The following is a 23,810-nucleotide window of genomic DNA, read 5'->3' as shown; positions in this document are numbered from 1 at the left end:
CTGTCCAGTAAATTTTTTTTTTATACTCGCAAATAAAAGTACTCTGGCAGTGCTGTGTGTGTGTGTGTGTGTGTGCCTCTGTTGCGATGTGCTCGGGTGCACGGCTGTGTGTGTTCGAGAGAAAAGAGCATTGCCCTACTGTTAGGCTGCTGCTGACAGAAATAGCTTGTGAGAGAGGACATCCAATATATTTAGACTTTGATTAAAAATGAGATATTGGCCTATGATATGATTCCTCTGTGACCACAGCTGGTAAAAGTTTTTTATGATTATTATGATAACCATAAAAACCTACATTTTACAGGGGCAAGTTATTCCAGTGTGGCGTGATGTTACTCTGCAGCTTGTAGAGTCTCGGTCTGTAAAACCCGCAGTGCAAGCTGCCTCACCCTGAACACACCTTTTAACAATTTCATGATTCTTCCTTAATAACAACATGTTATGCTTACCATACACAAAGACTTTTAAAGACTGAAGTCTGACACCCTCTCACATCTAAAGACAATGTGTCTTAAAGCAGCAGTAGGCAGAATATTTTTAGCATCATTGGGCACAAATTCCATAATAACCTTTTAGCATATTGTAATTCAAGTGTTCTGAGAGAAAACTAGACTTCTGCACCTCCTCATGGCTCTGTTTTCAGGCTTTAGAATATCTAGCCTATGACGGGAGACTTTAGCCAATCACAGGTCATTTCAGAGAGAGAGAGTGTTCCTATTGGCTGTTCATACAATGGATGCAGTTGTCAATCACTTGAGAACTCCGGTCAAATAGGCAGCACTGATCAAATATGAATCAATATTCTGTTGATGCCTATTTTTATTTCTATTTCGTACGTAAAATGTTTTCAAAAACATCTTGTAGTGTACTGTTTAGCTGTAAAATGACAAAGTGTGCTCCGGCTGGTGGGCGGTGCTTGGTATTTCCTCAAATGATCTCAACATGGTGGCGGGGTCACAAACTTTCTCATTTTCCAGCTAAACAGTACACTACAAGATGTTTCTGAAAACATTTTATTTTTAAGCATTACAGTAACAGAATATTGATTCATATTTGTTCAGCGCTGCCTAGTTTGACCGCTTGATCGGAGTTTGCGAGTGATTGACAGCTGCTCAGAGACGGAAAGGCTCCAGCTCGGCTCTGATTGGTTGTTTTCTTCCGGTCTGTGAAATATTGCAGGTGCCATTAGGAGCACCGGAGGACACAGATGCACATGATTTTTTGCAAATTATCTGTCTCATGCACTACTGTCAGAAAATAGTGACGTTTTATAAAAATAACTTTTTTTAATCATATTTGCTCCATTTCTACTTACTGCTGCTTTAAGACAGCTTGGACTGAGTTTTATGACCACCTTACACTAAACGAAACGGAGCGACTCTAGCAAAGCTTTTATGCTTTCATTCCGACATCGGAAATACGCCTGCGACAAGTCATTTGGTGTGAGGTCGGAACATTTTAGTGTCTGATTTTGTAGCCTAAATGCTGTTTGGAAATATTCTCCAGCCAGTCTCTACGCTAGCAGGCCTGCATGTGTCATTGTAGTGAGTTATTTTTAGGCTCCACTTGCACGCTGCAGAACTCATTGCACAGCAGTAAGAGTTGTTGAATGCAGCCCCCCCCCCCCCCCCCCCCCCCCCCTTCTCCTCCTCCTCCTCCCAAACCCTCCTCCTGACAAAAGCTCTCCACACAGTCAGTCTGGCTGCAGTCATCTCACACCCTTCACTCTATTTTAAGCCTTCAGACAGAGGCCCGCTCCCCCTCGAGTGGACCCCACTCTCTGTGTGTGGGCCAGAACATGGGCCTCTGCTCACTCCAGACATTATTGCCAGCTGGTGCAAAGGTAACAGCAGAGGTAAACTTGCGGATGCTGCGGCCTCACTAAACCTCTGCCCCGGCTATCCACTGAAAGTTTGAGCAGGATGCTCATTAAAGTTTGCTTTCTTACAGGAGAGTTGACATGTTTGTCAGGGCTGTACCAGCGGGTCAACACACAGCAGCCCATACCATGCTCTGAACAGTCTATGAATCTGGACTGAAATAGGCTAAACTTTGACTGGATTTCTAATCTATGGACATTTTCTTTTGTTTAGACGCTAAATTCTTTTATAAGGTAATGAACAGTTGGCTAAATTGCAACTGGAACAGTAGCAAACTGCTATACTCTACTAATTTCCACTGATAGCTGGGACTATGGATTAATATCTTTCTGTTTTTCCAGGCATTAAAAAAAAAACTCATAACGGTAGTAATGAGAATACCAGCGTTGTATAACTGTACCAGTTAGCCCTCTTCGTCTTTGTGAATTCAGCCTGCCAGGGTGGGGTTGGATTCCACAGTGGGCAGACAGCAGGAAAGTGACGAGCATCGCTGTTTCCTTCCCGTCTGCATACAGTTTGCCCAGCTCCCACATTGCTTATAATGCAATGCTTGCAATAATTACTCACCATTACAGTAAGATAAACAAGTAAGGGCATTGTCCAACTCTGCGGACATTAGGCAAGGCAAGGCAAGGCAAGGCAAGGCAGCTTTATTTGTATAGCACATTTCAGCAACAGGGCAGTTCAAAGTGCTTTACACAAACATTCAAGGACATTGCGACAAAGTGCAAAAGAACATTAAGACATAATGAGAACAGTCATAAAAACGTTAAAGATCAGAGAATAAAACAAGCTAGAAATAAAAGCAAGAATAGAAGCTAAAATAGAGTATAACACACAAGAGTAAAAGTTATAGTGCAGTATAAGATCATGATTTGGTTTAATAAAAGGCAGCAGCAAACAAGAACGTTTTAAAACTTTTTGATTTAAAAGAGTTGGAGCGGTCTTGCAGTTTTCTGGGAGCCTGTTCCAGATATTTGTTGCATAAAAACTGAACGCTGCTTCTGCATGTTTAGTTCTGACTCTGGGGACACTAAGCAGAACTGATCCAGATGACCTGAGAGGTCTGGATGGTTCATAACACAGCAGAAGATCAGAAATGTATTCTGGAACCTAAACCATTTAGTGCTTTGTAAACCAGCAGCAGTATTTTGAAATCAATTCTCTGAGAGACAGGCAGCCAGTGTAGAGACCTCAGAACTGGACTGTTGTGATCCACTTTCTTGGTCTTAGTGAGGACTCTAGCAGCAGCGTTCTGAATCAGCTGCAGCTGTCTGATCCATTTTTTTAGGAAGACCTCTAAAGGAGCCGTTACAGTAGTCAAGTCGGCTGAAGATAAATGCACGGACTAGTTTGTCCAAATCCTGCTGAGACATCAGTCCTTTAATTCTTGCTGTACTCTTCAGGTGATAGTAGGCTGTCTTTGTGGATTGTCTTAATATGGCTGTTAAAACTCAGGTCAGAGTCCATGACTACACTAAGATTTCTGGCTTGGTCCGTGCTTTTTAACAACAGATTAAAGGTGAGCACTAACCTTTAATCTTTCCTCTTAGTATGAGTTGTCACAGCCTATTGACTTGGTGTAATAACAGTTTCATAATCACAACAGTGTTTAAAGTTGGCGTACAGAGTGCCTTTTAGCAGATGATATTCATCCGCTCCAAATGTTAGGTCGATACATTCTGTGTCGGACCAAATTGCTGAAGTGTCTACACTGCCCGTTGGGGGAGTTGTAAAAAGGGGAAACACGTGATTATAACCGTCACATTTACTGTATACTGAGGCTAATCTGGAGTGAGTAATGAAAACATTAAACTATGACTCATTTTGCTGGGGACCCCTCCTGGAACCTCCTCGAGGACCTGTGGGGATCTCCAGAATCCACTTTGTTATGGATCCACAACTACTTGAACCCAGGGGAACATGGGTAATCTAAAAGTAATTATGCAAAATAACAACAGTCATCATCGCACACTTCAGTGAGCGGTGCTTCAGGCCAAGTCCATAACCAGAAGAAGAAGCTACTGCAGCCGATAGAGACGCTGAGTCCTCCCCGTCTACGGCCGTGATTATCAGGAACACTGAGGAGCTTGTGTGTTTTTGTCTCTGTCAGACAGAGGATGTCCGGTGCGCGCCAGCCATCTGATTACCCACAATTCTAATGCCGTGCAGCCACTCCTAATCAGGTTAGCCTCATCTCCCTGTCTTAATTGACCAAAATAGGGGGAACTTTCCAGGGTCGATGACCCAAGGCTTTTTAGCAAACTTGATGAAACCTAAAACCAGGATACAGTACGTTACTCATTCTGGTGTATTTATGGTTGGAAATAATTTAGTTATAATAATTAGATTTTAGGGCTGTCAATTGATTGAAACATTTAATCGCGATTAATCGCATGATTGTCCATAGTTAATCGTGATTAGTCGCAAATGTACCTTAAAGGGAAGATTTGTCAAGTATTTAATACTCTTATTGACATGGGAGTGGGCAAATACGTTTGCATTATGCAAATGTATGTATATATATATTATTGGAAATCAATTACCAACACAAAACAATGACACACATTGTATTAATTTATAAATTAAAAGAAAATACCACTAATTTGTGAGGTAAATATGTTTATTCTTAAAATTTTGGGGTTGCTGGAATTTTTTTTATAAACAATGCCTGACAATAATATATTTGACTGCAGGACATCTCTGACTACATACAGACACAAAATCAAACATTTTTACTGTATTCATTTAGAGATTTTCCAAAGTAAAAGTCCCTAGAAGTGTATGATTCAACTCGCAGTAATCGCAGTATTAAAAATTGCAATACATATCAAATCGGCACCCAAGTATCGTGAGAGTATCGAATCGGGAGATAGGTGTATCGTCCCAGCCCTTATATATGCATAGTGTGAGTGAGTGAGTAGGTCTTGGTAGTATCTAGAAGCAGAGTGCCAGACTGTGTAGAGCTGTGTGGGTTTAGGTTGAGGGCAGCTCTGGCTGATGTCCCAGAGGGCTCTGAAGGGTTGGGCCGAGACTTCCTTCCTGTTGGGAGTCATGTCTTCACCAGGCTTTGGATGATATCTGTCATCCAAACTACCCTGACCCATCTCTTAATAGGACAGTTCAGACTCTGTGGGCTGTCAACACTCCTCCTCCAGCCAACGGCTATTTTGGGTCAAGATCCTGTTTACTGGATCCCTAAATCTTAAGAAGTCAGCATTTCCTGTAGCACAGAAAGCACTGAACGGCAGCAGCTGATGCAGGAGGGGGGAGGTTTTTCATCATTGGGGGGAGATGGATAGAGATGTTTGTGAGTGTGTGTGTGTTTGGTTGATTAAAGGCTGGGTGGGGGGTTAGCAGCCAGATGCTAGGCCTGCAGCTGGCTGGCTGAGTGGGAGGGGAGATACATTGAAAAGCAGCGGTGCCAGCAAAGTGGGGCTTAGCCAGACACTGAGAGGAGATAATCCATATTTCATCTGCATCCTCCTCTTCCTCCCCAACCACCTGCAGAGCAACACAACGCGGACCCAGAGCATGAATAGTGCATGACACAGAAATAAAATTTGTGGAGCGCCAACGCTTGAGTGGAAGTAAGAGACGACCCTTTCATATCCAACACCTTGGGGAGCTCGGCGCTCTATTAGACAGCGAGTTTCAAAGTTACCCCACCCAAACAAAACCCCCCACCCACCCACTCGCACATCCTTCGTATGCAGCAGTTGCAGCAGCATTCACCTCTCCAGTTTGGATCAAGGCTTTACTCTGCATTCATAATATATAGAGCGCTCTCCCGATCATTCCAAATGCACTTTTTTCTGATAATTTTTAATTCATCCAACAAATGTTTGCGATGAAAAACCACACTTCATGAGCGAATGAGCCACAGCTTCAAAGACGATATTTATTTTTATACCGTGGCTCTTGCTCAAAATGTACTCTCTGCTAATTTAGCATGCAAAAAAAAAAAAAAAAAGGCACGGTACCAAAACTATATTTCAGATATCTGCGTACTCTTAAATATTCATGATCAGCTTGCAGCTTTGAAAGTGAGCTTAAAAGACTCTTTTGCTCACTCAGCCTCCTGCATACACACACACACACACACACACAGTCACACAGCAGCAGAGCGAAGGCCTCGTCTATTGTCTCTCTGCATTTCTATCCCCTGCTCAATATTCAGAGGAAATCAGGTAGACCTGTTTCCATTAGCTTGTAAATGAGCTGTTGTTTTTTTGTGGCGCTATTAATCTCTGATTAAAAATCTTAACTGCAACACAATGTCATCTGTAGCAACCCAATACAAATCCTGTTCAAAATCCAATTTAGCCCTGTTTACCTCTTCCAGAGGCAGTGGAATACATTAGAGGTGCAGCAGATATGGCGGCCTTGCCTTTCTCCCCCCCTCTCTCACTTGACTTTATTGCTGTTATGAGCGATGCCATGAAAAATGCTCTTTGTTCACACTCAGACTTAGAAGTGTTTTTTCTTCCAACACTGCGAGAAGAACAGTGGAGCGGGGGGGAGCTCTGTCTTTGTTTTGGAGCGATGCGGAGGGCATGGTGTCTGTGTACTCTGGTTGACCCACAGATTTCAGATCTCTGGTAGTGTTTAACAGTGAGCTCTGGCTCCACACTGCTCGGGCTCTGTGTTTGTGTAGAGGCCTGCTCCAGTCCTCTGTCATTATCTAACTGTAAACCACTGTTTGTCGGATGGATGGAAGTTCATTCTTTATCATCAAGTTAAAGCTGGGCTTGGTAGTGTTCTTCAAAAACATATATTGTTATATTTGTTGAAATTCTCATAACATCCCGACTGTAATGCCAATCTGACAAAAACAGAAAACATCTGGTATCTGTGGCTGTCACAGGGCTGTAATAACGGCCTACCTGTCTGTCTACCTACCTGCCTGTCTACCTACCTGCCTTTCTGCCCGTGCACTCATTGTGCATCACCGGACTCTTCCACAAACTGCTAGCTTGACAGCTGTGAGTACTAACAATAACCATGTTCGTTGTTTACGTTCACGATGATCATTTTGGGGGAATGGCTTTTGAGGGAAGCCTGAAGTGACCGACTGTCAGTGTTGCTGACTTGGCTACCTTTTCACTAGATTTAGGGACTTTTGGAAAAAGAGATGGCAACCCTGGGCTGGGTTTTCAGTTGGATAATTTTAAAAATCTGGCATACTCTTGCTAGTTTATCATCATTATTGACCCTAGCTTTAACATTTAACATTATAATAATGGCTTTTATAGCATCAGAAGGATAGACTGACAATTGATCGACAAAAAATCTATTGGGCCTGTTAACATGGTCTTCTTCTGACATGAAAGATATGACAGGTGGTTAAATACTATGTACGAATCAATACTACAGCGTATCTTCATGTGGTTATTCGGGCTGTCAATTGATTAAATTATGCAAATGTATTTTATTAACTGGAAATCAATTAACAAATAAACAACTATTGTCCAGAAACCCTCACAGGTACTGCATTTAGCATACAAAATATGCTCAAATCATAACATGGCAAACTGCAGCCCAACAGGCAACAACAGCTGTCAGTGTGCTGACTTGACTATAGCTTGCCCCAAACTGCATGTGATTATCATAAAGTGGGCATGTCTGTAAAGGGGAGACTTGTGGGTACCCATAGAACCCATTTTCATTCACATATCTTGAGGTCAGAGGTCAAGGGACCCCTTTGAAAATGGCCATGCCAGTTTTTTCTCACCAAAATTCAGCTTAAGTTTGGAGCGTTATTTAACGTCCTTTGTGACATGCCAGTATGACATGGCTGGTACCAATGGATTCCTTAGGTTTTTCTAGTTTCACATGAAGCCCGCTACAATCTAAAAATCGTAAGTTACATTAATGCGTTAAAGAAGTTAGTGCCGTTAAAACATTTTTGTGTTATTGTGTTTACTTTGAACTTTGAATTTTTTAGTGAACGCTGTCTATCGGACGATTCGGATGCAAAACTCCATATTGCTGCTTTGTAGCAGTCTTTAAAACATAGATGCTTTAAAGAGAAAACAATTCCAAAAAGACAAACAAAAAAACGTTTGACATGAATAAATAAAACAATGGAGCGGTAAAAACAGGTTAATGCTCTAAATACATCAGTTTGAAAAATCTTTATTGTTCTTTTTGTTTTGTCCAGATGGAAGCACTCCTGAGTTGGAGGGGCACTGCACTGACCTGATGTATGTTCTTATATCCACACCTATTAACTACTCACCCACGCACACATATACCACACAAGGCCCTTTGAGCAGAGCAGGACCGTGTAGATGTAACACCACATTTCTTTTCATCTGACAGAGAGAGAATAATAAATAAAGTAACTGGGCCGGTAGCTCAAGCCTCCTGATAGATTTATCCAGCTGCACAATGGCTCCTTTATGGGACATACACATCCAGCCTCACCTTATCTCATGACCCGCTGAAGGTTAGCAGTAAATTGTCTGGGATTTCTCTATCGGGCCAGTTCTCGTGGCTTGTCCTCCGCCTCTGGCTCTGACGCCACGCCATTGCCCGCAAAATGAGCCCAATCCTTTACCAGGCGGTTGGCACGAGGCCGTAAAAACATCCCCGTAGGGGGGTTAATCACGTTTGACTGAGTGCATATTTGAAAAGCAGTCGCAGTTATTGTGATGGACTGCGTCGGCTCTGAGAGGTGTTATCTATGTGTGCAACAAGGCTTTTTTTTTTTTATCAGAGCGGAGTTCTGGTGATGGCGGAGGTGCCTCGGGGTTCCAGGGCTCCTTTAGAAGGTTATGGGGGGTTTCCTGTCAAGATGAGGAGTCGTTTAATTTGCTCCAAAATGTCCGAATGCAGCCACAAGTTTTAAACCTCACCTCTATTACATCCCTAGGAGCACCGCAGACATTTATTAGTTTGGAAGTAAATCGGTTCGGAAGTAAATCAGTAGAAGCACACATTTTGCCGAACAAGTTCATACGGTCTGTTTTGGAGCTCCTGACATAAAACAGTTTGAGAACTCTTGGCTTGTCCAAAGAAATATGGCACTGTTTTGATGACATCCTGGCCCCTTGCTGTAGAGAATCCCCTACACACACCCCCCCCCACCACCACTACAGTCCCAGAGGAGGACATTTAGTAGCATTCCTAAAACAGCGCGAGCACCCTGCTAAGCCTGTTAGCAGTCCTCTATTATAACTGCCCCGGGCTTTACTGTTTGCTACCACGAGAGAGACAGAAAGAGATGGAGGGAGGGGGAGGTACATTTCTGTTAAATGGGACACCCTGCGGCTGCACATACAGACAGTTTTTGGGAAAGGGTTTCAGGGGAACAATAAGTGTTGCACTGGTAGCCTGACAGGAAGTGGAACATATGTCCCCTTTCCATCTCCCTAAATCTCCAGTAGACCTCACATGAACTGAGCTTCTGGCAGAGCCTGTCTCACAGCCTCCTCCGCAGTCCTCTGACAGAGTCGTGCTGACAGTGATCCAGAGGCTGACGGGAGGGGCGCAGCAAACAACCCTCCCTCCAGGAACCCAGCTCCGCCATCAGGGCAAACCCACCACCAGTCCACCGTTTGCCAGCCCCCGCTAAACTGCCTCTACGGTGCTGGATTCTTCTTTTTCTCTATCTCTCTCACGGCCGCACCCACCGTCCAAACAAACAAAACCCTGGCCACGAACGCTGACCCCTCTCCCCAAGGCTCATTGTTTTAGTTGTACTCTACAGGCTCCATGTGGTTTCTCCTCCTTTTTTTTTATTCATACTCCTCCTCCCCCCTTTCTGTCTCTTTGGCTACTTAACTGAAAATCTGCACAACTTATTTATCTCCCTGCTGCTCGAATAGCTGAGTGCTACCACAAATTCCAAGTCGAGAGTGACTCTACTCCTCATCTGACTCCAGGCCTTGAACTGTGAGGAAAACACATGGTGGTATGCGACTCCATGTGCGCAAGCGTGTTTGTATGTACAGTGTATAATTGATGGCATGTGTAAGAAATTACCCAAAGGTTTCAAAACATCTCCCGGCCAATTTGAATGGGAATATCAGCCATTCCAGAGATTATGATGGTGTCGAATGTTGCCGAGGGTCGAGCTGGGGTTTCCTTCTGTCGCTAGATAGTTGGCTCGCAGTGGGGAAATGCGGTCGCGACGCCCCGTCGGGAAGCAATCAAGCTTTAGCTGCAGGTTTTTTTTTTCCTGTTGGCCGGGCGGTGGTTTGTGAGGCCTCTGTCTTTTAGGGTCTGGGCCTGTCAAGCGGTCTGGCTAACCCGAGCTTTGTCGAGGCACTGGCGCGAAGGAACAAAAGGGAGCGTCGACGGAAGGGTGGCGCGGAGGGGGGGTGGGGGGGAAGTAGGCGGAAGGTTTCAGGGAAGAGGTTGAAAAAAGCAGGAGTGGGATGGGAAATGATGGAGGCGTCTGAAACCAGGAGGCCAAGCGTGAAAGAGATGAGGGAGGGAGAGAAGCCCAGATTTGGCCCAGGATCAGTCGCCAGAGGAGGGGAGATTAAGGTCCCATCATTCCCAGCTGCATCATCAGGACTTTGGCCCTCTCCCCCTACCGTTATTTGTGTGCTTGTTTGTGTGTGTGCTTAACCCCTTGAAAGAGTTGACTGGAAGGATTTATAAAACACAAGCACACACAAAAAATAGATAAAGTTCACCCCAACGCCAGACTTCCAGAGAGTTGAGACCTCTGCCCTGGCTGTAACTGAGACGAGGCCTGGCTGGCATTAGAAGTGACTGAATGCCCCCCATTCTCCGTTTTTCACCCTGGGAGAGCATGCTGTTTTGGGCCTGTGCCACGCATTGTCAGCCTCTTTAGTTCCCCTTCCTCTGCTTGACTTCCCCTCTGCCTCATCCCACAAACAAACATCGCTTTGGCTGGATGTTTGGATCACACGGCTGCAGTTCACAGTTGTTGTTTTTTTACGGGTCACCCTGGTGCACTGCTCTCTCGAACGCTCCCTCAATCTCCCTCGTTCTCTTTTGAACTCCCATCATGTGATTCTCCCGCCGTGGAGAGCTGCCGAGAGGGCAGGTGGTAGAAACAGAAGGGGCTGATGGGAAATTGGACGACCCAAGGTTAGCCAGGCGATCTTTGCCGGAGGATTAATTGTGTAAGAGCCATGTAATGATTGCTGGCATGTCTCCGGAGTGAAATCCTGTTAGTCACTGCACAGGGGTCAGGCTAAAGACTGAGCACGTCGCGTATGTGTGTGTGCATCGGGAAGGAAGGTGACTCTGATCACGGCGGTATGCATGACCAGGTGGCGATCTGACAAGATCTGTTGCCTCAACCTGAAAGTATCCGCAGGCTCCCTCCCACGGTGTTCAGACTGAGACATTCGTATCTAAATTCTGCTCACTGAGGTTTGTGTGGGTGAGAGGGAACGTTGTCCTCATATATACCTGCATTAACTGACAACTGGAAACGTGGTGCTGTTCATAAGAATCATTCCTTGTAGATGATTGGCTTTCTAGCTCCCATTTTCACCGATATCCAATCCAGATATCTGAGTCAGTATCAGCCCGATATCTGATCCGGTATCGATGCATCCCTACCAAAAACATATGATCAAGGGGGTCAAAGTTCAAGGCGCAATGTTATGGCAAAGAAGTATGTCCCAATTGTATGCATAATGCATGTAACAGTACACACTTTTTAAGGGCAGCTGCAGTATGTACTTAAAGTAAAAAGAAAAAGTACACGAACGCACCCCTCACAACTTACAGGTGGATGCTGGGGTGGGGTTGGGGCTGGGAAATGCCACACAGCAACAGTGGCTACAGCAGTCATGTGACCGTAATGACAGGTGCTGGCAGCGTAAGTTATCTGTTAAGGTTAAAACTAGGGCTGTCCCCAATACCATTTTTTGGGCTACAAAGCTTCGGTGAGAAATATTCAAAGGTATTCGAAGCTTCATGGTGCAGCGCGGCAGGCTGACATGTTCTGTCTGTCTGTCTGTCTTCATCTCCCCCGTTTCAGTGCCCGGGACAGTGCCGCTGCCACACTACTGTACGTTATACTTATTTCATGGGCTATTTTGGGATTTATGTATTATTATTACATACTTAAATATATATATATATACATATATATAATAATTAAAAAACAACAACAAAGCAGTCAAATTCTGACTTAATGGTCGATTACCATGGCAACGGTTGAAGCTTCAAAGCTTTCAGGTCTAGTTAAGACAGCATTAAACATTTGAGAATTTTGGCTCCTTTTTGTAAATGAAAATCGGGTTTTGCAGAAAGCATGTTCATATTCTCCAAGCTAAGGTATTGAAAAGAACTATTTTGGTACTGTTGGTATTTTTGGCATTTAAACTCGGGTGTCATATATGAACTAGTCCTAAAAAAAGGATACCGAGCCCCTACGGAGGGACTGGGAATTTGTCGGTAATATACCAGAGTTTTAGTACCAATGCCAAAACAAGGTTGTTTTTCTACCTTAGTTTGAAAATATGCTTCTTAACCATTAGGCCCCCAGGACGCCCTGCTCTTTTTTGTCATTTAACTAAATACACAAACCTGCTCATGTCAGTGTCAAATTAAGAACTTTGCCTGAGTAAAATATAGTCTAAAATTGTAAAAGTTACCTGGCTTAGATCAGCAAACATCTGTTCAAGATGAAGTGTAAGAATCTGATAAAGACATTTTATACTCACTGCTACCGACACATTTCAGTCAGTAGTAATGGGCCCTAATACTTCTTCCACTTTGCTATTTTAGCACTAATACTATCACTCCGACATCAATCAAATGTGTGTACTATGTGTACTGTGCACCTTGGACACCTACAGCGGGGATGACTCATTCTCTTAACTCCAACTGAAGTTTTCTTGTTGTGATTCTGTCCTGGGGGAAGGAAAGCCCCTTATCTGCGAACGCTCTCTCCCTCTCCAACGTTTTACTCTATCTCCCCATCCACTGACAACAGTGAGCAGCTTATTGAACACAGATGATGAATGGGTGTGGATTGATGGCAGATAGCATGCCCGCTGCTAATTGACACCGCTGTATCACTTCATCTCCTGCCTTTGTATTCCTCCTCCTCCTCCTCCTCCTTTTCTTTTCGCGGCACGGCAATCCATTACGGTTCAGATTAGTCGCTCTTAAGGAGCCGTGTGTCCCTGCATGATCTATTGTAATGAAATATACTCCACGGGAGATTGCTCAAGGGCTCTTGTCAAGGGTATTGTTTTTTCGTAGGCACTGATCGTGTTGTACGTTGTTGAGTTATGGAAGGGCACCAGTTCTTGAGTCGCTTCTCATTCTTGGCCTGATATACACAATGCTTTCATGCACTTTAACCCTCTGAGACCACAATAGACCCGTTTTTGTCTTTTTTAGGGGGGCACAGGGGGGTCTTTAGGGGGAGATAGCAGGTCAACAGTATATATCACACAGAAGTGGTGAACATCATCTGAAAGCTGAGAACCTGAAGATTAATTTGATGTTTCAGCACTGTGTGTCAAGTTGTTCTAGTCATAAATCAGAAATAAATATGAATCAAATAATAAATAAATAAATAAAAATAAAATGTGAAAGTGTATAAGGGCTTAGAACATTATGATGGAAGTATATTAAGATGGCCATTCCCATGCTCACTTATGTCTCATAAGTGGCGATTCTTGGGTTGATACCATTTGTTACACAGATTTGGTGCTAAATTTAACCATTTTTACTACTTGAGAATTTAACAAAAATTATCAAAAATCCCTACAAAATTCCACATTGAGACACCAAGACCTTGAGGAACACCATAGAAAAAGCCATGCTGTGATTAGGTATGAAAAACTTTTGAGACACATATTGAGATTTCTGCAAGAATTTCATTTTTCAGCGATTGGAATTCTGTTCTGTGAACTGCTCCAAAGCCCCCTTATTGTCAATCTAACTAGGAAATCCATCCCTCCTCTGAATGCTCTAGGTCTCTAGTTTGTGGTTGTAAAGTTTCATGTGGCTGTGATTATACTAGAGGTCACCACAGGTCATTTTATACAGTGAGGTCAAGTTTAAAAAAATGGTCTCACTACAATGAAATGGCTACTATGGGGACTAACATCATCACACATGAATACAGTTGGGCTCATTGGATCCACAAGAGTCTCAGCTTTCCAGTGATACCCAATGTATGCAATTCCAAGACTGTTTAGGGACCCCAGTATGCAGAGATATTCAAACACATAATTTTTAGAATAGGGAAAAATAACACAAACACAAAAAACTGCATGTGATTATCACAAAGTGGGCATGTCTGTAAAGGGGAGACTCCTGGGTACCCACAGAACCTATTTTCATTCACATATCTTGAGGTCAGAGGCCATGCAGTGTTTCCTTGCCAAATACCAATGGATTCCTTATGTTTTTCTAGTTTCATATGATATCTGTACCTTCACTCTAGCTCCGAAACTGAACCTACTACAACCTCTGAAAGACAGTAAAGTCGTTCGGGGTCGCGGGTCTCAGAGGGTTAATGTGATTTAGCAAAAGTAGCTATAGAAGGTTCTTTTTTCTTATTATAGTACAAGTACAAGCCCACTCCAAGCCTCATCCATTCAGGGGTTAGCCAGCGTAATAGTCTTCTCTGTCAGATCAGAAAGGTGACGTTTTATCATCCACCTACCCGAGCCCTCTTCCTTACACAAAGCAACCACACCAGACTGAATAAAAGTGCAGGTTGTACAAATCTTCAGGCCTTCCTCAGAGCTAAATCCCTGTCTGTTTGAGACCTCGGTGTCTCCTCTACCACTCGCTGAACAGAAGTGATTTAACTGGCAAAGCTCTCGCAAGCTCTTTTCTCCTCATCAGCAGTGGGGTCCGGCTCTTGGCCGGGGCTTTTTAGGCTACACAAGGAGATGAGTATTCTTGTCGCTTCGTTATTTACTTGGGCTCAGGAACCCTTAAGATGTGTTTCTTTTCTCTGGATAAACCCGATCCTTAACGGTTAGGCTCGCCGGGGTTTACAAAAGCTTGTGTTTTGTATTCTTTCCCAGGTGCTCTTAATATGGTTTTATCCTCTTTATCCAGGTTTGACTCTTGCTGACTTTCACATTTTTTCATGGCACGCTGTTCAAAACAGCCATAGTTGTTCCAGGAGAACAGTTGCGTTGAGATCCTTTGTTCAAAGGATCCTCGGGTTAGCTGAGAGGCTTCGCCCTTGTTTTGCTGATCCAGCTGATTGTGAATTTTAGCCTGCAACCGTCTGATCATAACCTCCATTTGACCAACCTTGAGGTTACCACTATCCCACTGGCTAATACAAAGCATTTCCATAAGTTTTGAATGTGCTGGAACCCCCCTCCCTTATCTCACTCTCTCTCTCTCGTACCCTTCTTCCACTTCATCATTCATCTCTCCGAGGTCAGCCATTAACTCACTGTGCTCCTCCCCGCTCTCGACTTAAGGGTATGCTTTCCCGAATCTACTCGACTCAGAATCAGCCCGTTATTCCCCCGGGACCAGCAGACAGGCGCGCTAGCCCACAGCCAGACGGCTTTTAATCATTTATTTAGGGCCTGTAATGTCGAGTTCAACTCCAGTCTCTCACTTAGCGCATGCAGAGACGAGAGGGAAGCGAACGAGGGACACGGCATTAAGCTCGGATCAAGAAGCCAGTTTGCCAGCAAGCCTCTGAGGATTTCCTCCTTCACTCTCTGTCCACTACGGGTTCTTAAACCAGTGCAAGATGGTGCCGCTTCTATTACCATGCCACTGTTTTGACAGCGTCTCCTCTGGGTTCACCCAATGAACCCTTCAAAGGCATGAAACATCATAGGAATGCGGTTCATTTGTCCAGATTTCATTAGGGGAGAAGCCGAAGAGGTGGAACATTCACGGTGATTGTGCTCACTTAGTTAATATGCACAGTATCTGCCTTGTTCTACAGAGGATGAAGAGATAAATCATGCCATATATATGCACACGCACATGGCTTAATCATCTTAATTGAATGCTTAATGGACTATTGTCTTTCTTTAACAATATTGAGTTGTGTCTTTACCGAGTGTTCACAAAGAGACACGACACTAAGAAGAAATGTTTCTATGTATTTCAACTAGGGCTGTCAAAGTTAACGCGATAATAACGCAAATTCGTTTTAACGCCACTAATTTACTTTTGCTCAGTTTTAAAGCTAGAGTGAAGATACTGGCATCATATGAAACTAGAAAAACCTAAGAAATCCATCGGTACCAACTATGTCATACTAGCTTGTCGCAAAGGAGGTTAAATACCGCTCCAAACTTGCGCTACATTTTGGCGAGGAAAAACTGTCATGGCCATTTTCAAAGGGGTCCCTTGACCTCTGACCTCAAGATATATGAATGAAAATGGGTTCTATGGGTACCCACGAGTCTCCCCTTTACAGACATGCCCACTTTATGATAATCAAATGCAGCTTGGTAGCTAGTCATAGTCAAGTCAGCACACTGACACTCTGACAGCTGTTGTTTTCAGTTGGGCTTGACTTTGCCATGTTATGATTTGAGCATATTTTTTATGCTAAATGCAGTACCTGTGAGGGTTTCTGGACAATATTTGTTATAGTTTTTTGTTGTTAAATGATTTCCAATAATAAATATATGCATACATTTGCATAACGCAAGCATATTTTTCCTCTCATGTTGACAAGAGTATTAAATACTTGACAAATCTCCCTTTAAGGTACATTTTGAACAGATTTTGAACAGATGTATATTTTAACCGACTGACAGCCCTTATTTCAACCTAAAAATGCGACCAGCAATCTTCAAAAGTAAAAAGTAATAAAGTAGAGTTTCTGTATCTGAACAAGGGGCGTATTTTGGTTGTTCATTTATCTTTAATTTACTTTCCACGTGTCATTAAAAACATTGTACATTTTTTTAAATGAGTACTGTACACACTCCCATGACTTTGCGAATAAGGTTTATTACCCATTGTTTTCAGCTCCGGCCGCCAAATCAGGAAGGTAATTCACTTTTATAATTGAACAGAACAAGGATGTTGATTGGAGGCAACTAATCAGCGCTGACCTTTTCTGAATACCATTAGTAGGCCCTTCCCAGCACAGCAGTGCTGTTTAGCCTGGGGTCAGTTGTAAAGAATGTCTTTTCCTCAGCTTGTGTGTAAATAATTGTGTCTCTTTCAATGCAGATGATAGCCTTCCCCATCATTAACCCCAATAATGGGACTTCGGTACCTTCCTCCGAGTGTAATGACCTAACTTGGCTCAGTTCAGGCTGTTAATTGACTCCGAGTTACTGGATGGAGTGGAGCAGGTACATAGAGAAAGTTTTCAGTTTTCTTGGTGTTGCTGAAAGAGGTTATGCATACACCCGAAACAAGGGCCCAGTTTTTCTTTCCCCAGCAGGGACATGGATGCTGTAGAGTTGTGGGATTAGGCGAAAAGATCCTCAACATAAAAAGTGCAAACTTTTGACTGATCAGCAAGAAGGACTGGAGATCAATGAGGACTGTGTGAAGCTTTGAAGCCTGAGAGGAGTTGGCCAATCAATGGAGAACTGTTCACTTGTTAGTGTCTTCCAACATGAAGAAAACAAGCAGTCTCCCTCCATAAGGCATCGCTTGTAGTGTTTCAGCAAAAACAGTGGAGAGCAACATCTCCTCGGCCTTCACTCTGTCTCTCCCTCCAGCTCGGTGTAATTGGTCGGACAAAAATAGTCTGCTTGGTTCAGTTGTTTTTACCGTTTTTCTACGTGAGGTGAAATTTGCAAAGGGTTTAAAGATATTAGGGGCGACGCTGGGGGAGATTTTCTGTTTTCATAGCTTTGATCTTTTATCTTTGGATGAAGATTAATGGGGGGTCACAAACTTTGTGTTAAAAAACTGCATTTTGAACATAAATTGTCACATTTCTGAATAAAATGGCATTTCCCTTACGTAGCTAAAAGAACAGGAAGTGCACACAATAAATGTGGCAGGTCAGGCATCCTGAAAATACACATTAAGGTCAGTTACATCTGTTTGGATTGTAAGTACACCCCCCCCAACCCTCACGCTTCCTCTTTTTCACCCTTTAAAAGTAAGTTTCCACTACAGCGTCCTACTCCAACTCCTTCCCTCTCCGCCCTCTCCATTACTTTTGATTTCCTCTCCCTCTCTTGGCTACGTGCTGTTTTGGTTATCAATGATTGCCTCAAATGCCTTCCTTCCCCCTCTCCATCACGAGAGCTGTAATGTTGTCACACACATGCACAGCGGCGAGCCGTGCCAGGGCGTCGCACCTCCGAGTCCGAGCGGCATCGTATCGTTTTCCATCAGCAGGAAGTGCAGCAGGAAGCACATATTTCTCACACACATTCACACACAGGGTCAGGTGGGGTGTGAGGGACTCTACACTCACTTTCATCCTCAGCCCATGGACACTTTTCCTTTAAATCCATGGCCTCCCAATGAAATATGAATCAAAAGCAGTGCTCCAGGCTTTTGCTTGCCTTGAAAGAAGCTTAACTCAATTTGAAGTCTCAAGAGGTGAGGAGTAGCTACCCTGCATTGCAGTGTTTGGATATAATATCAGGGCTAAATAAATCATGGATTGTCAGGACAAAAAGCAAACTAGAAAGACTATATCTCTATTGTTTTTTTTTCTTGTATACTATATAGGCATTGTCAAGAGTGTGTGTGCTTACAGATGTATTATTTAGAGTGCTGTTTGAAGCTATGTTCTGTGGAACCTAGTCTTGTTATGTAGCGAGGTGACAGATCAGGGTGGTGGTACCGTAGTTTATATGCCATAACCACGATCTTTCCATAAACTTTTTAAGTTTTAGTTGCCTAACCTTAATTATACTTTAAGTAATACTGTATTTGGCAAGTGCAGATATTGTAGTAATAACGTGTTCTAATAACGTTGGCACTGAACGTTCAATAGGTTAGACTGGCGCGGGTGGGGGTTTAGTTATTATATAAATGTATATATATATATTTCTCTCTGTACATATGTTTACGTCCTGTTTGTACATACTGCTTTTGCCATATATACGTCTATATGCTATTTTTATTTTCAGTCCAAAATGGCATCAGCGGCTGTTGTCTCTTTGCTTCTATACTTAATTCCGTATAATAATATTAACCAGACGCAACCAAAGCGTGTCAGATGAAAAAACGCTGCGCCTCATTGCCCTTCTGTGTATTTAATTATTTGTCATTTAAAGCCTAACAATAAAGCTTATTTATAGAGCACTAAAATCAGGATAAATTAAGTAATTTGCAAAAAATCTAAATAAATTGCAATAATACTGCTTATCGCGCTGTTGAGCCAATCATTATCACCGCAGGGGAGATTCCTTCACCTCGACAGCCCTCATAGATGCCCTTTAGAAGGGGCATGCTACACCCATTAGTAGGTTTTATCATCCATTCACATGGGTGATCAGTGAAAGAAGGAATAAAAGAAGACGACAGCGACCTCTAGCGACCGTAGTAATTATGTCAGGCGCTGTAGTATAGACAGCGTGAAACTCCATATGTGGTGGAGGTTGCGGAGGCCTTCACCCAGGAAGCAGGGGTTCGCATCCCGTGTGAAAACAACAACGTGTAGTTGTCTTTGTGTTCACAAGCTTAAGCTTCACTTTTACTATTGAAACCTAGTTATTTTAAGCCATAACACAATCTTTTTCCTTCAACTAAACTAGGTGGTTTTGTGTTCAAAGCGTAACATATATATATAATGTATACAGTATAATAGCACCTACCGACTCACATCTATGAGGATTATAACGACTGATAACAGTCGATTCGGGTGCATTGAACAATATCCAATGTTCAATGAACAATATCCAATGTTCAATGATGATGGGCATCTCAATGTACATGCAAATCTGCATGACCTGTACATAATTAGCACGTTATCTACTTGGATAGATTGAATATATTTGACAATGTGAATCAGTACTGTGTAGTGAGGATGTATTTTCTAATTATTGCCCATTTTTAAATCACTTTAATTATCTTTGCAGTGATTTTCATTCAGCACACATCACGTTCTCCGTTTTTATTTATTTTATTTAACACTTTTCATTCATCTCCCCGTCCCACTATATTTTAGTGCTGTTATTTTCTACACACATTATTATTCACTGTGTTTCACACTTTACATCCCTCTAGTTACTCGAGTGTCGCATTTCAAATTGCGAGTGGCATTATATTTAATACCCTTCATTTGCAATGTTCTTATTTATGCTCTGTTTTTCTCTGCTGGATTCTAATATAATTTGTTGCCGCAGTGGCCCAATTAAAGCTCCATCTTGTCGTATATCTAATGGAAGGAATGGATTACCTGGATGTTGTGCTGTTTTTCTCCACGCTGTCTAACGACTGAATATGAAAAATCCATCTTTTAACTGATTGCCCAACTTCTCTTCCCCACCTGTGTGTGCAGGAGCAGAGCCCCAGCAACGCCACATCCCTGGCAATGATGCAGGAGCCGCAGGAGGTGGTGGAGGAGACGGTCACCATAGAGGAGGACCCCGGCACCCCCACCTCCCACGTCTCGGTGGTCACCTCTGATGACGGCACCACACGGCGCACAGAAACCAAGGTAAGCCGCAAAGGTGCACTCAGCTGAGTTACAGTGTGTGTAAGCAGAGGGTACCACTGATCCTGTATAATGAGTGATACTAGAAAAATAGTTATATGTACATTAGTTGTTTTTTAGGGTGTTAATTGAAGTATTTTCATATTGTAATGATGTTAGATGCTGTTCAAAATTTTAAACTTTGGGGTGCTACTGAGCAAAATGTAGGCTTAAAATGAGTGGAAAAAAATGTATTCACCTTTGTATCCCGATTTTTTTTTTGTATGAATTTGAAATAGATTTTTTAATGCCAGAATTTATATATTTGCTTAATTTGAGTCTATGTGAAGGCAGAAGAAAGTAAGAAAGTTACCGCTTTTACTGTTGTAGTCTGAGTAACGTGACGTCATATCCGTTCCGTATCCGTCAACCAAAACAAACTGCAGCCGGCCAAAACGAGAAAGTAGAAAGCGGCGGACGGTCCGCGGGGATACGACCTGCACTCTCACATTATAAATCCAAAGTGGTAAACACTACACATCCAGCAAAATATGGAAACACTTTGGGTTTCACACATTGCCAGGAAAAGCAGAGCTAGACATCATTCCTTATAAATGAAAAAGAAAATACTATCAACTTGAGCGCAAATGTCTTTTAATAAATAATGACAATGACTGATATATTTGACTTCAGGACATCTCTGACTACATACATGCTGAAAATCAAAAATTTTTACCGTATTCATTTAGATATTTTACAAAGTAAAAGTCCCTAGAAGTATATGATTCAACTTTTTTCCATTGTGTAGTGTTAAAAAAATGAACAAAAGTCGAAAATAAATCGTAATATCAAATCGCAGTACTTGTAGAATTGCAATACTTAAAGATCGCAATACATATCAAATCGGAACCCAAGTATTGCGATGGTATCGAATCGGGAGATAGGTGTATTGTCCCAGCCCTATTAAAAGTTAGCTGTGACCTGCAGATAAAAGTGATGGTTTTTATATCATAAGCTGCTGTTCAGAGCTGATTACCAGCCTGCCACTTATTATCGCACCTGAGCAGGACACGTCAGAGCAGTTGTATTGTTGTGGCTAAGAGACCCCATTGAGCTCATATGTGCAAAACCCCCCATAGTCCCTTTGATCCATTTCAATATTGCTTCAAATTATGGTGATGGCTTACCGCTTCCAAACAGCACGGTACTGTACCTCCTCTCCCAGTCTTCCACCCTGAAGAACTCTAAATCCCATAATCCTACAGCCCAAAGTGGCTTCATCTCCCTCTCACGGCTTCATTTATTCGATTATTGTGTTATTATGAGCCAACTCCCCCTAGTGTTCTCCTAGTTTTGTGCTTCTTAAAAGCTCTTTTTTTGATTCGTCCTCTACTGTGTTCTGTTGTTTTTCTGTAAGGATATCTCATCTAACGTGAAGGTGAGTGGACTTTTCTACCAGTATGGCTTCTCCCCACCACGCCACCATTTTTATGTGTGCCCATACAGGCTACAGCAGCAGTATGCAACACACGTCTGCTTCATCCCACTAGCCAAATAATGCTCCAGCCTATTACTCTACAATACTTTTTATTTCTTTTGCATGGTCTTCTGTCTCTCTCTTTTTCTTTATTTCTCTCTTTCAAATTCTGTCTTACAACATCCCTCATTGACATTATAGGAGGTACAAAATACCAATGCTGAGTACCAATAACACGTTATAGACCCTTTTTCGATGTCATGATTATGTCACGGTGTTAGCTGGAGGCAAAACAAAGGAAAGACTGGAGGCAAACATTAGCAGTGGGCTAAAATTACACATTGAAAATATCATCTTGACAAACAGTGATTCGAGGATCTAGCGAGCTACAATATCGGCAAAATGTTTCAGAGATGGAGAGTACATGTTGCTACCGCAGCTGTGAGCCATTGGATGCTGTTAGCAGAAGGCTAAACTATTAGCAACCCTTTCTCTCCATCTCTGAAAAGCTTCGCCGATATTGTACGACTCTCTTTTTGACTGACTTTACTGAAGGATAGTTAACTAGAAGCATCCAAAGATTTATACGCCCTCAATTTATCTTTACAGCGCTGCTATTAGCCACCAGCCCGCTGGTAAGACGGCTGGCTACTTAGCTAATTTAGCTTGTTAATTCCGCCATGCTGTCAGGCAACACAGAAAATCAGCCAAACAAAGTTGTCAGTCATCTGGCGATAGCACTGTGCTTTCCTACGCTGTGACAAGAGTGTGTGGATGAAGCATTAAGTAGTTGAATTTTACTCATTTAGCGACTGGCTAGTTAGCAGGCTACTTTGCTAATTCCGCCATGCTACAGAAAATGAGCCTAACAGCAGACGGCGCCGGGTCACCGCCCCTCTGCCTCACTCCTCGACACAAGGAGACTGCTTTGCCGGGAGGAGAGCAGCCGTTAACTAGATAGCTCGTCATTCTCCGGGTAATCTAACTAGCCGCATTGGTTAATGTTAACTTTCTCAACTAACACTCGTGATCCTGGAGAGTGAGTGACTGAACATATTGAGAGAAACTAGCATTGTTTTTCAGCCATTGCTTAAAAAACAAGCCAACAGTACTTGCTAGCCAGTGTTAACTAACGTGTTCAGAGAATTATTCTGCTTCCACTTAATGCTCCGCTCACAACGTACGTCATCATGTTTACCAAAAGAAAAGGGGTCTATACGTAGATTCCCCATATGTAGGAACGATATGTCTTAAATCTTTCAATTACGCCCTGAGGACACACTATAAATCCTTGTGTCAGGAATTATATCTTCGATGACTTTTTACTTATGTAGGTTTGTTTTTTTGCCAGCTGTAGCCTTGTGATAGCTTGCTTTTTATTTTTGAATGGTATGAATTACCATTCTTTTTGTACATTTGCTCCCCAAAGTAATTTGCTACCACTTTGAAGACCCCAGCACTGAAAAAAAAAATCATTTCAAGTGGCATCAGTAATCTGCAATTTGCTCGAACCAGAATGTCCTCCTCTTGGTGTCAGGTTGGAGGTTTTGAAGAACTTCAAGTGTGTGCCTGTTCATTGTGTTTTGGGAGACAGTCTTGCATTTCACTTCTAATACTAATACTCCCTGTGCACGGAGAAGAATTCCCACCAGAATCCATGCCAGATTTCCATTTGAAAAAGATTCAAGAAGCTCTTCTTAACGTTTTGAGACTTACCCTCAAAGATGAGCTTCTATTGCAACATTTTGCTTGGGATTCGGATGTAAACGTAGGCCCAGTCGACTGCTGCTGTTGCTGCTGCTGTAGGCTTCCAGTGGAGTGGAGAGCGCTGTGTTGAGCTCCTACTCTAGGGACTGTGAAACTGTAATTAAAAAGCCTGCTCTAATCCCTCATCAGGGAGGGCCCATTGCCCTCCAGCCTGTTTACTGCGAGGGGATCG

At 42.8% G+C, this 23,810-nt stretch overlaps 1 protein-coding gene across 13 annotated transcripts in view; it reads left to right on the top strand.

The window, feature by feature from the left end:
• The window catches only part of arvcfb (ARVCF delta catenin family member b), a 299,063-nt gene that overhangs the window by 164,319 nt on the left and 110,934 nt on the right, over positions 1–23,810 (top strand). For 8 of the 13 annotated variants that reach the window (XM_074637269.1, XM_074637271.1, XM_074637272.1 and 5 more), the window contains one exon: positions 20,260–20,418. In XM_074637269.1, the coding sequence (XP_074493370.1) occupies positions 20,260–20,418 (159 nt within the window). Of the gene's footprint in view, positions 1–20,259; positions 20,419–21,811; positions 21,833–23,810 lie in introns of all 13 variants that reach the window. The other 5 variants (XM_074637267.1, XM_074637273.1, XM_074637268.1 and 2 more) reach the window with 1 other exon arrangement.

Source organism: Sebastes fasciatus, chromosome 6 (genome assembly GCF_043250625.1).
Source record: "Sebastes fasciatus isolate fSebFas1 chromosome 6, fSebFas1.pri, whole genome shotgun sequence".
Taxonomy (NCBI): Eukaryota; Metazoa; Chordata; class Actinopteri; order Perciformes; family Sebastidae; genus Sebastes; species Sebastes fasciatus.
Note: the sequence above shows the minus strand (reverse complement) of the source record. Positions and strands in the feature narration are given on the sequence as shown.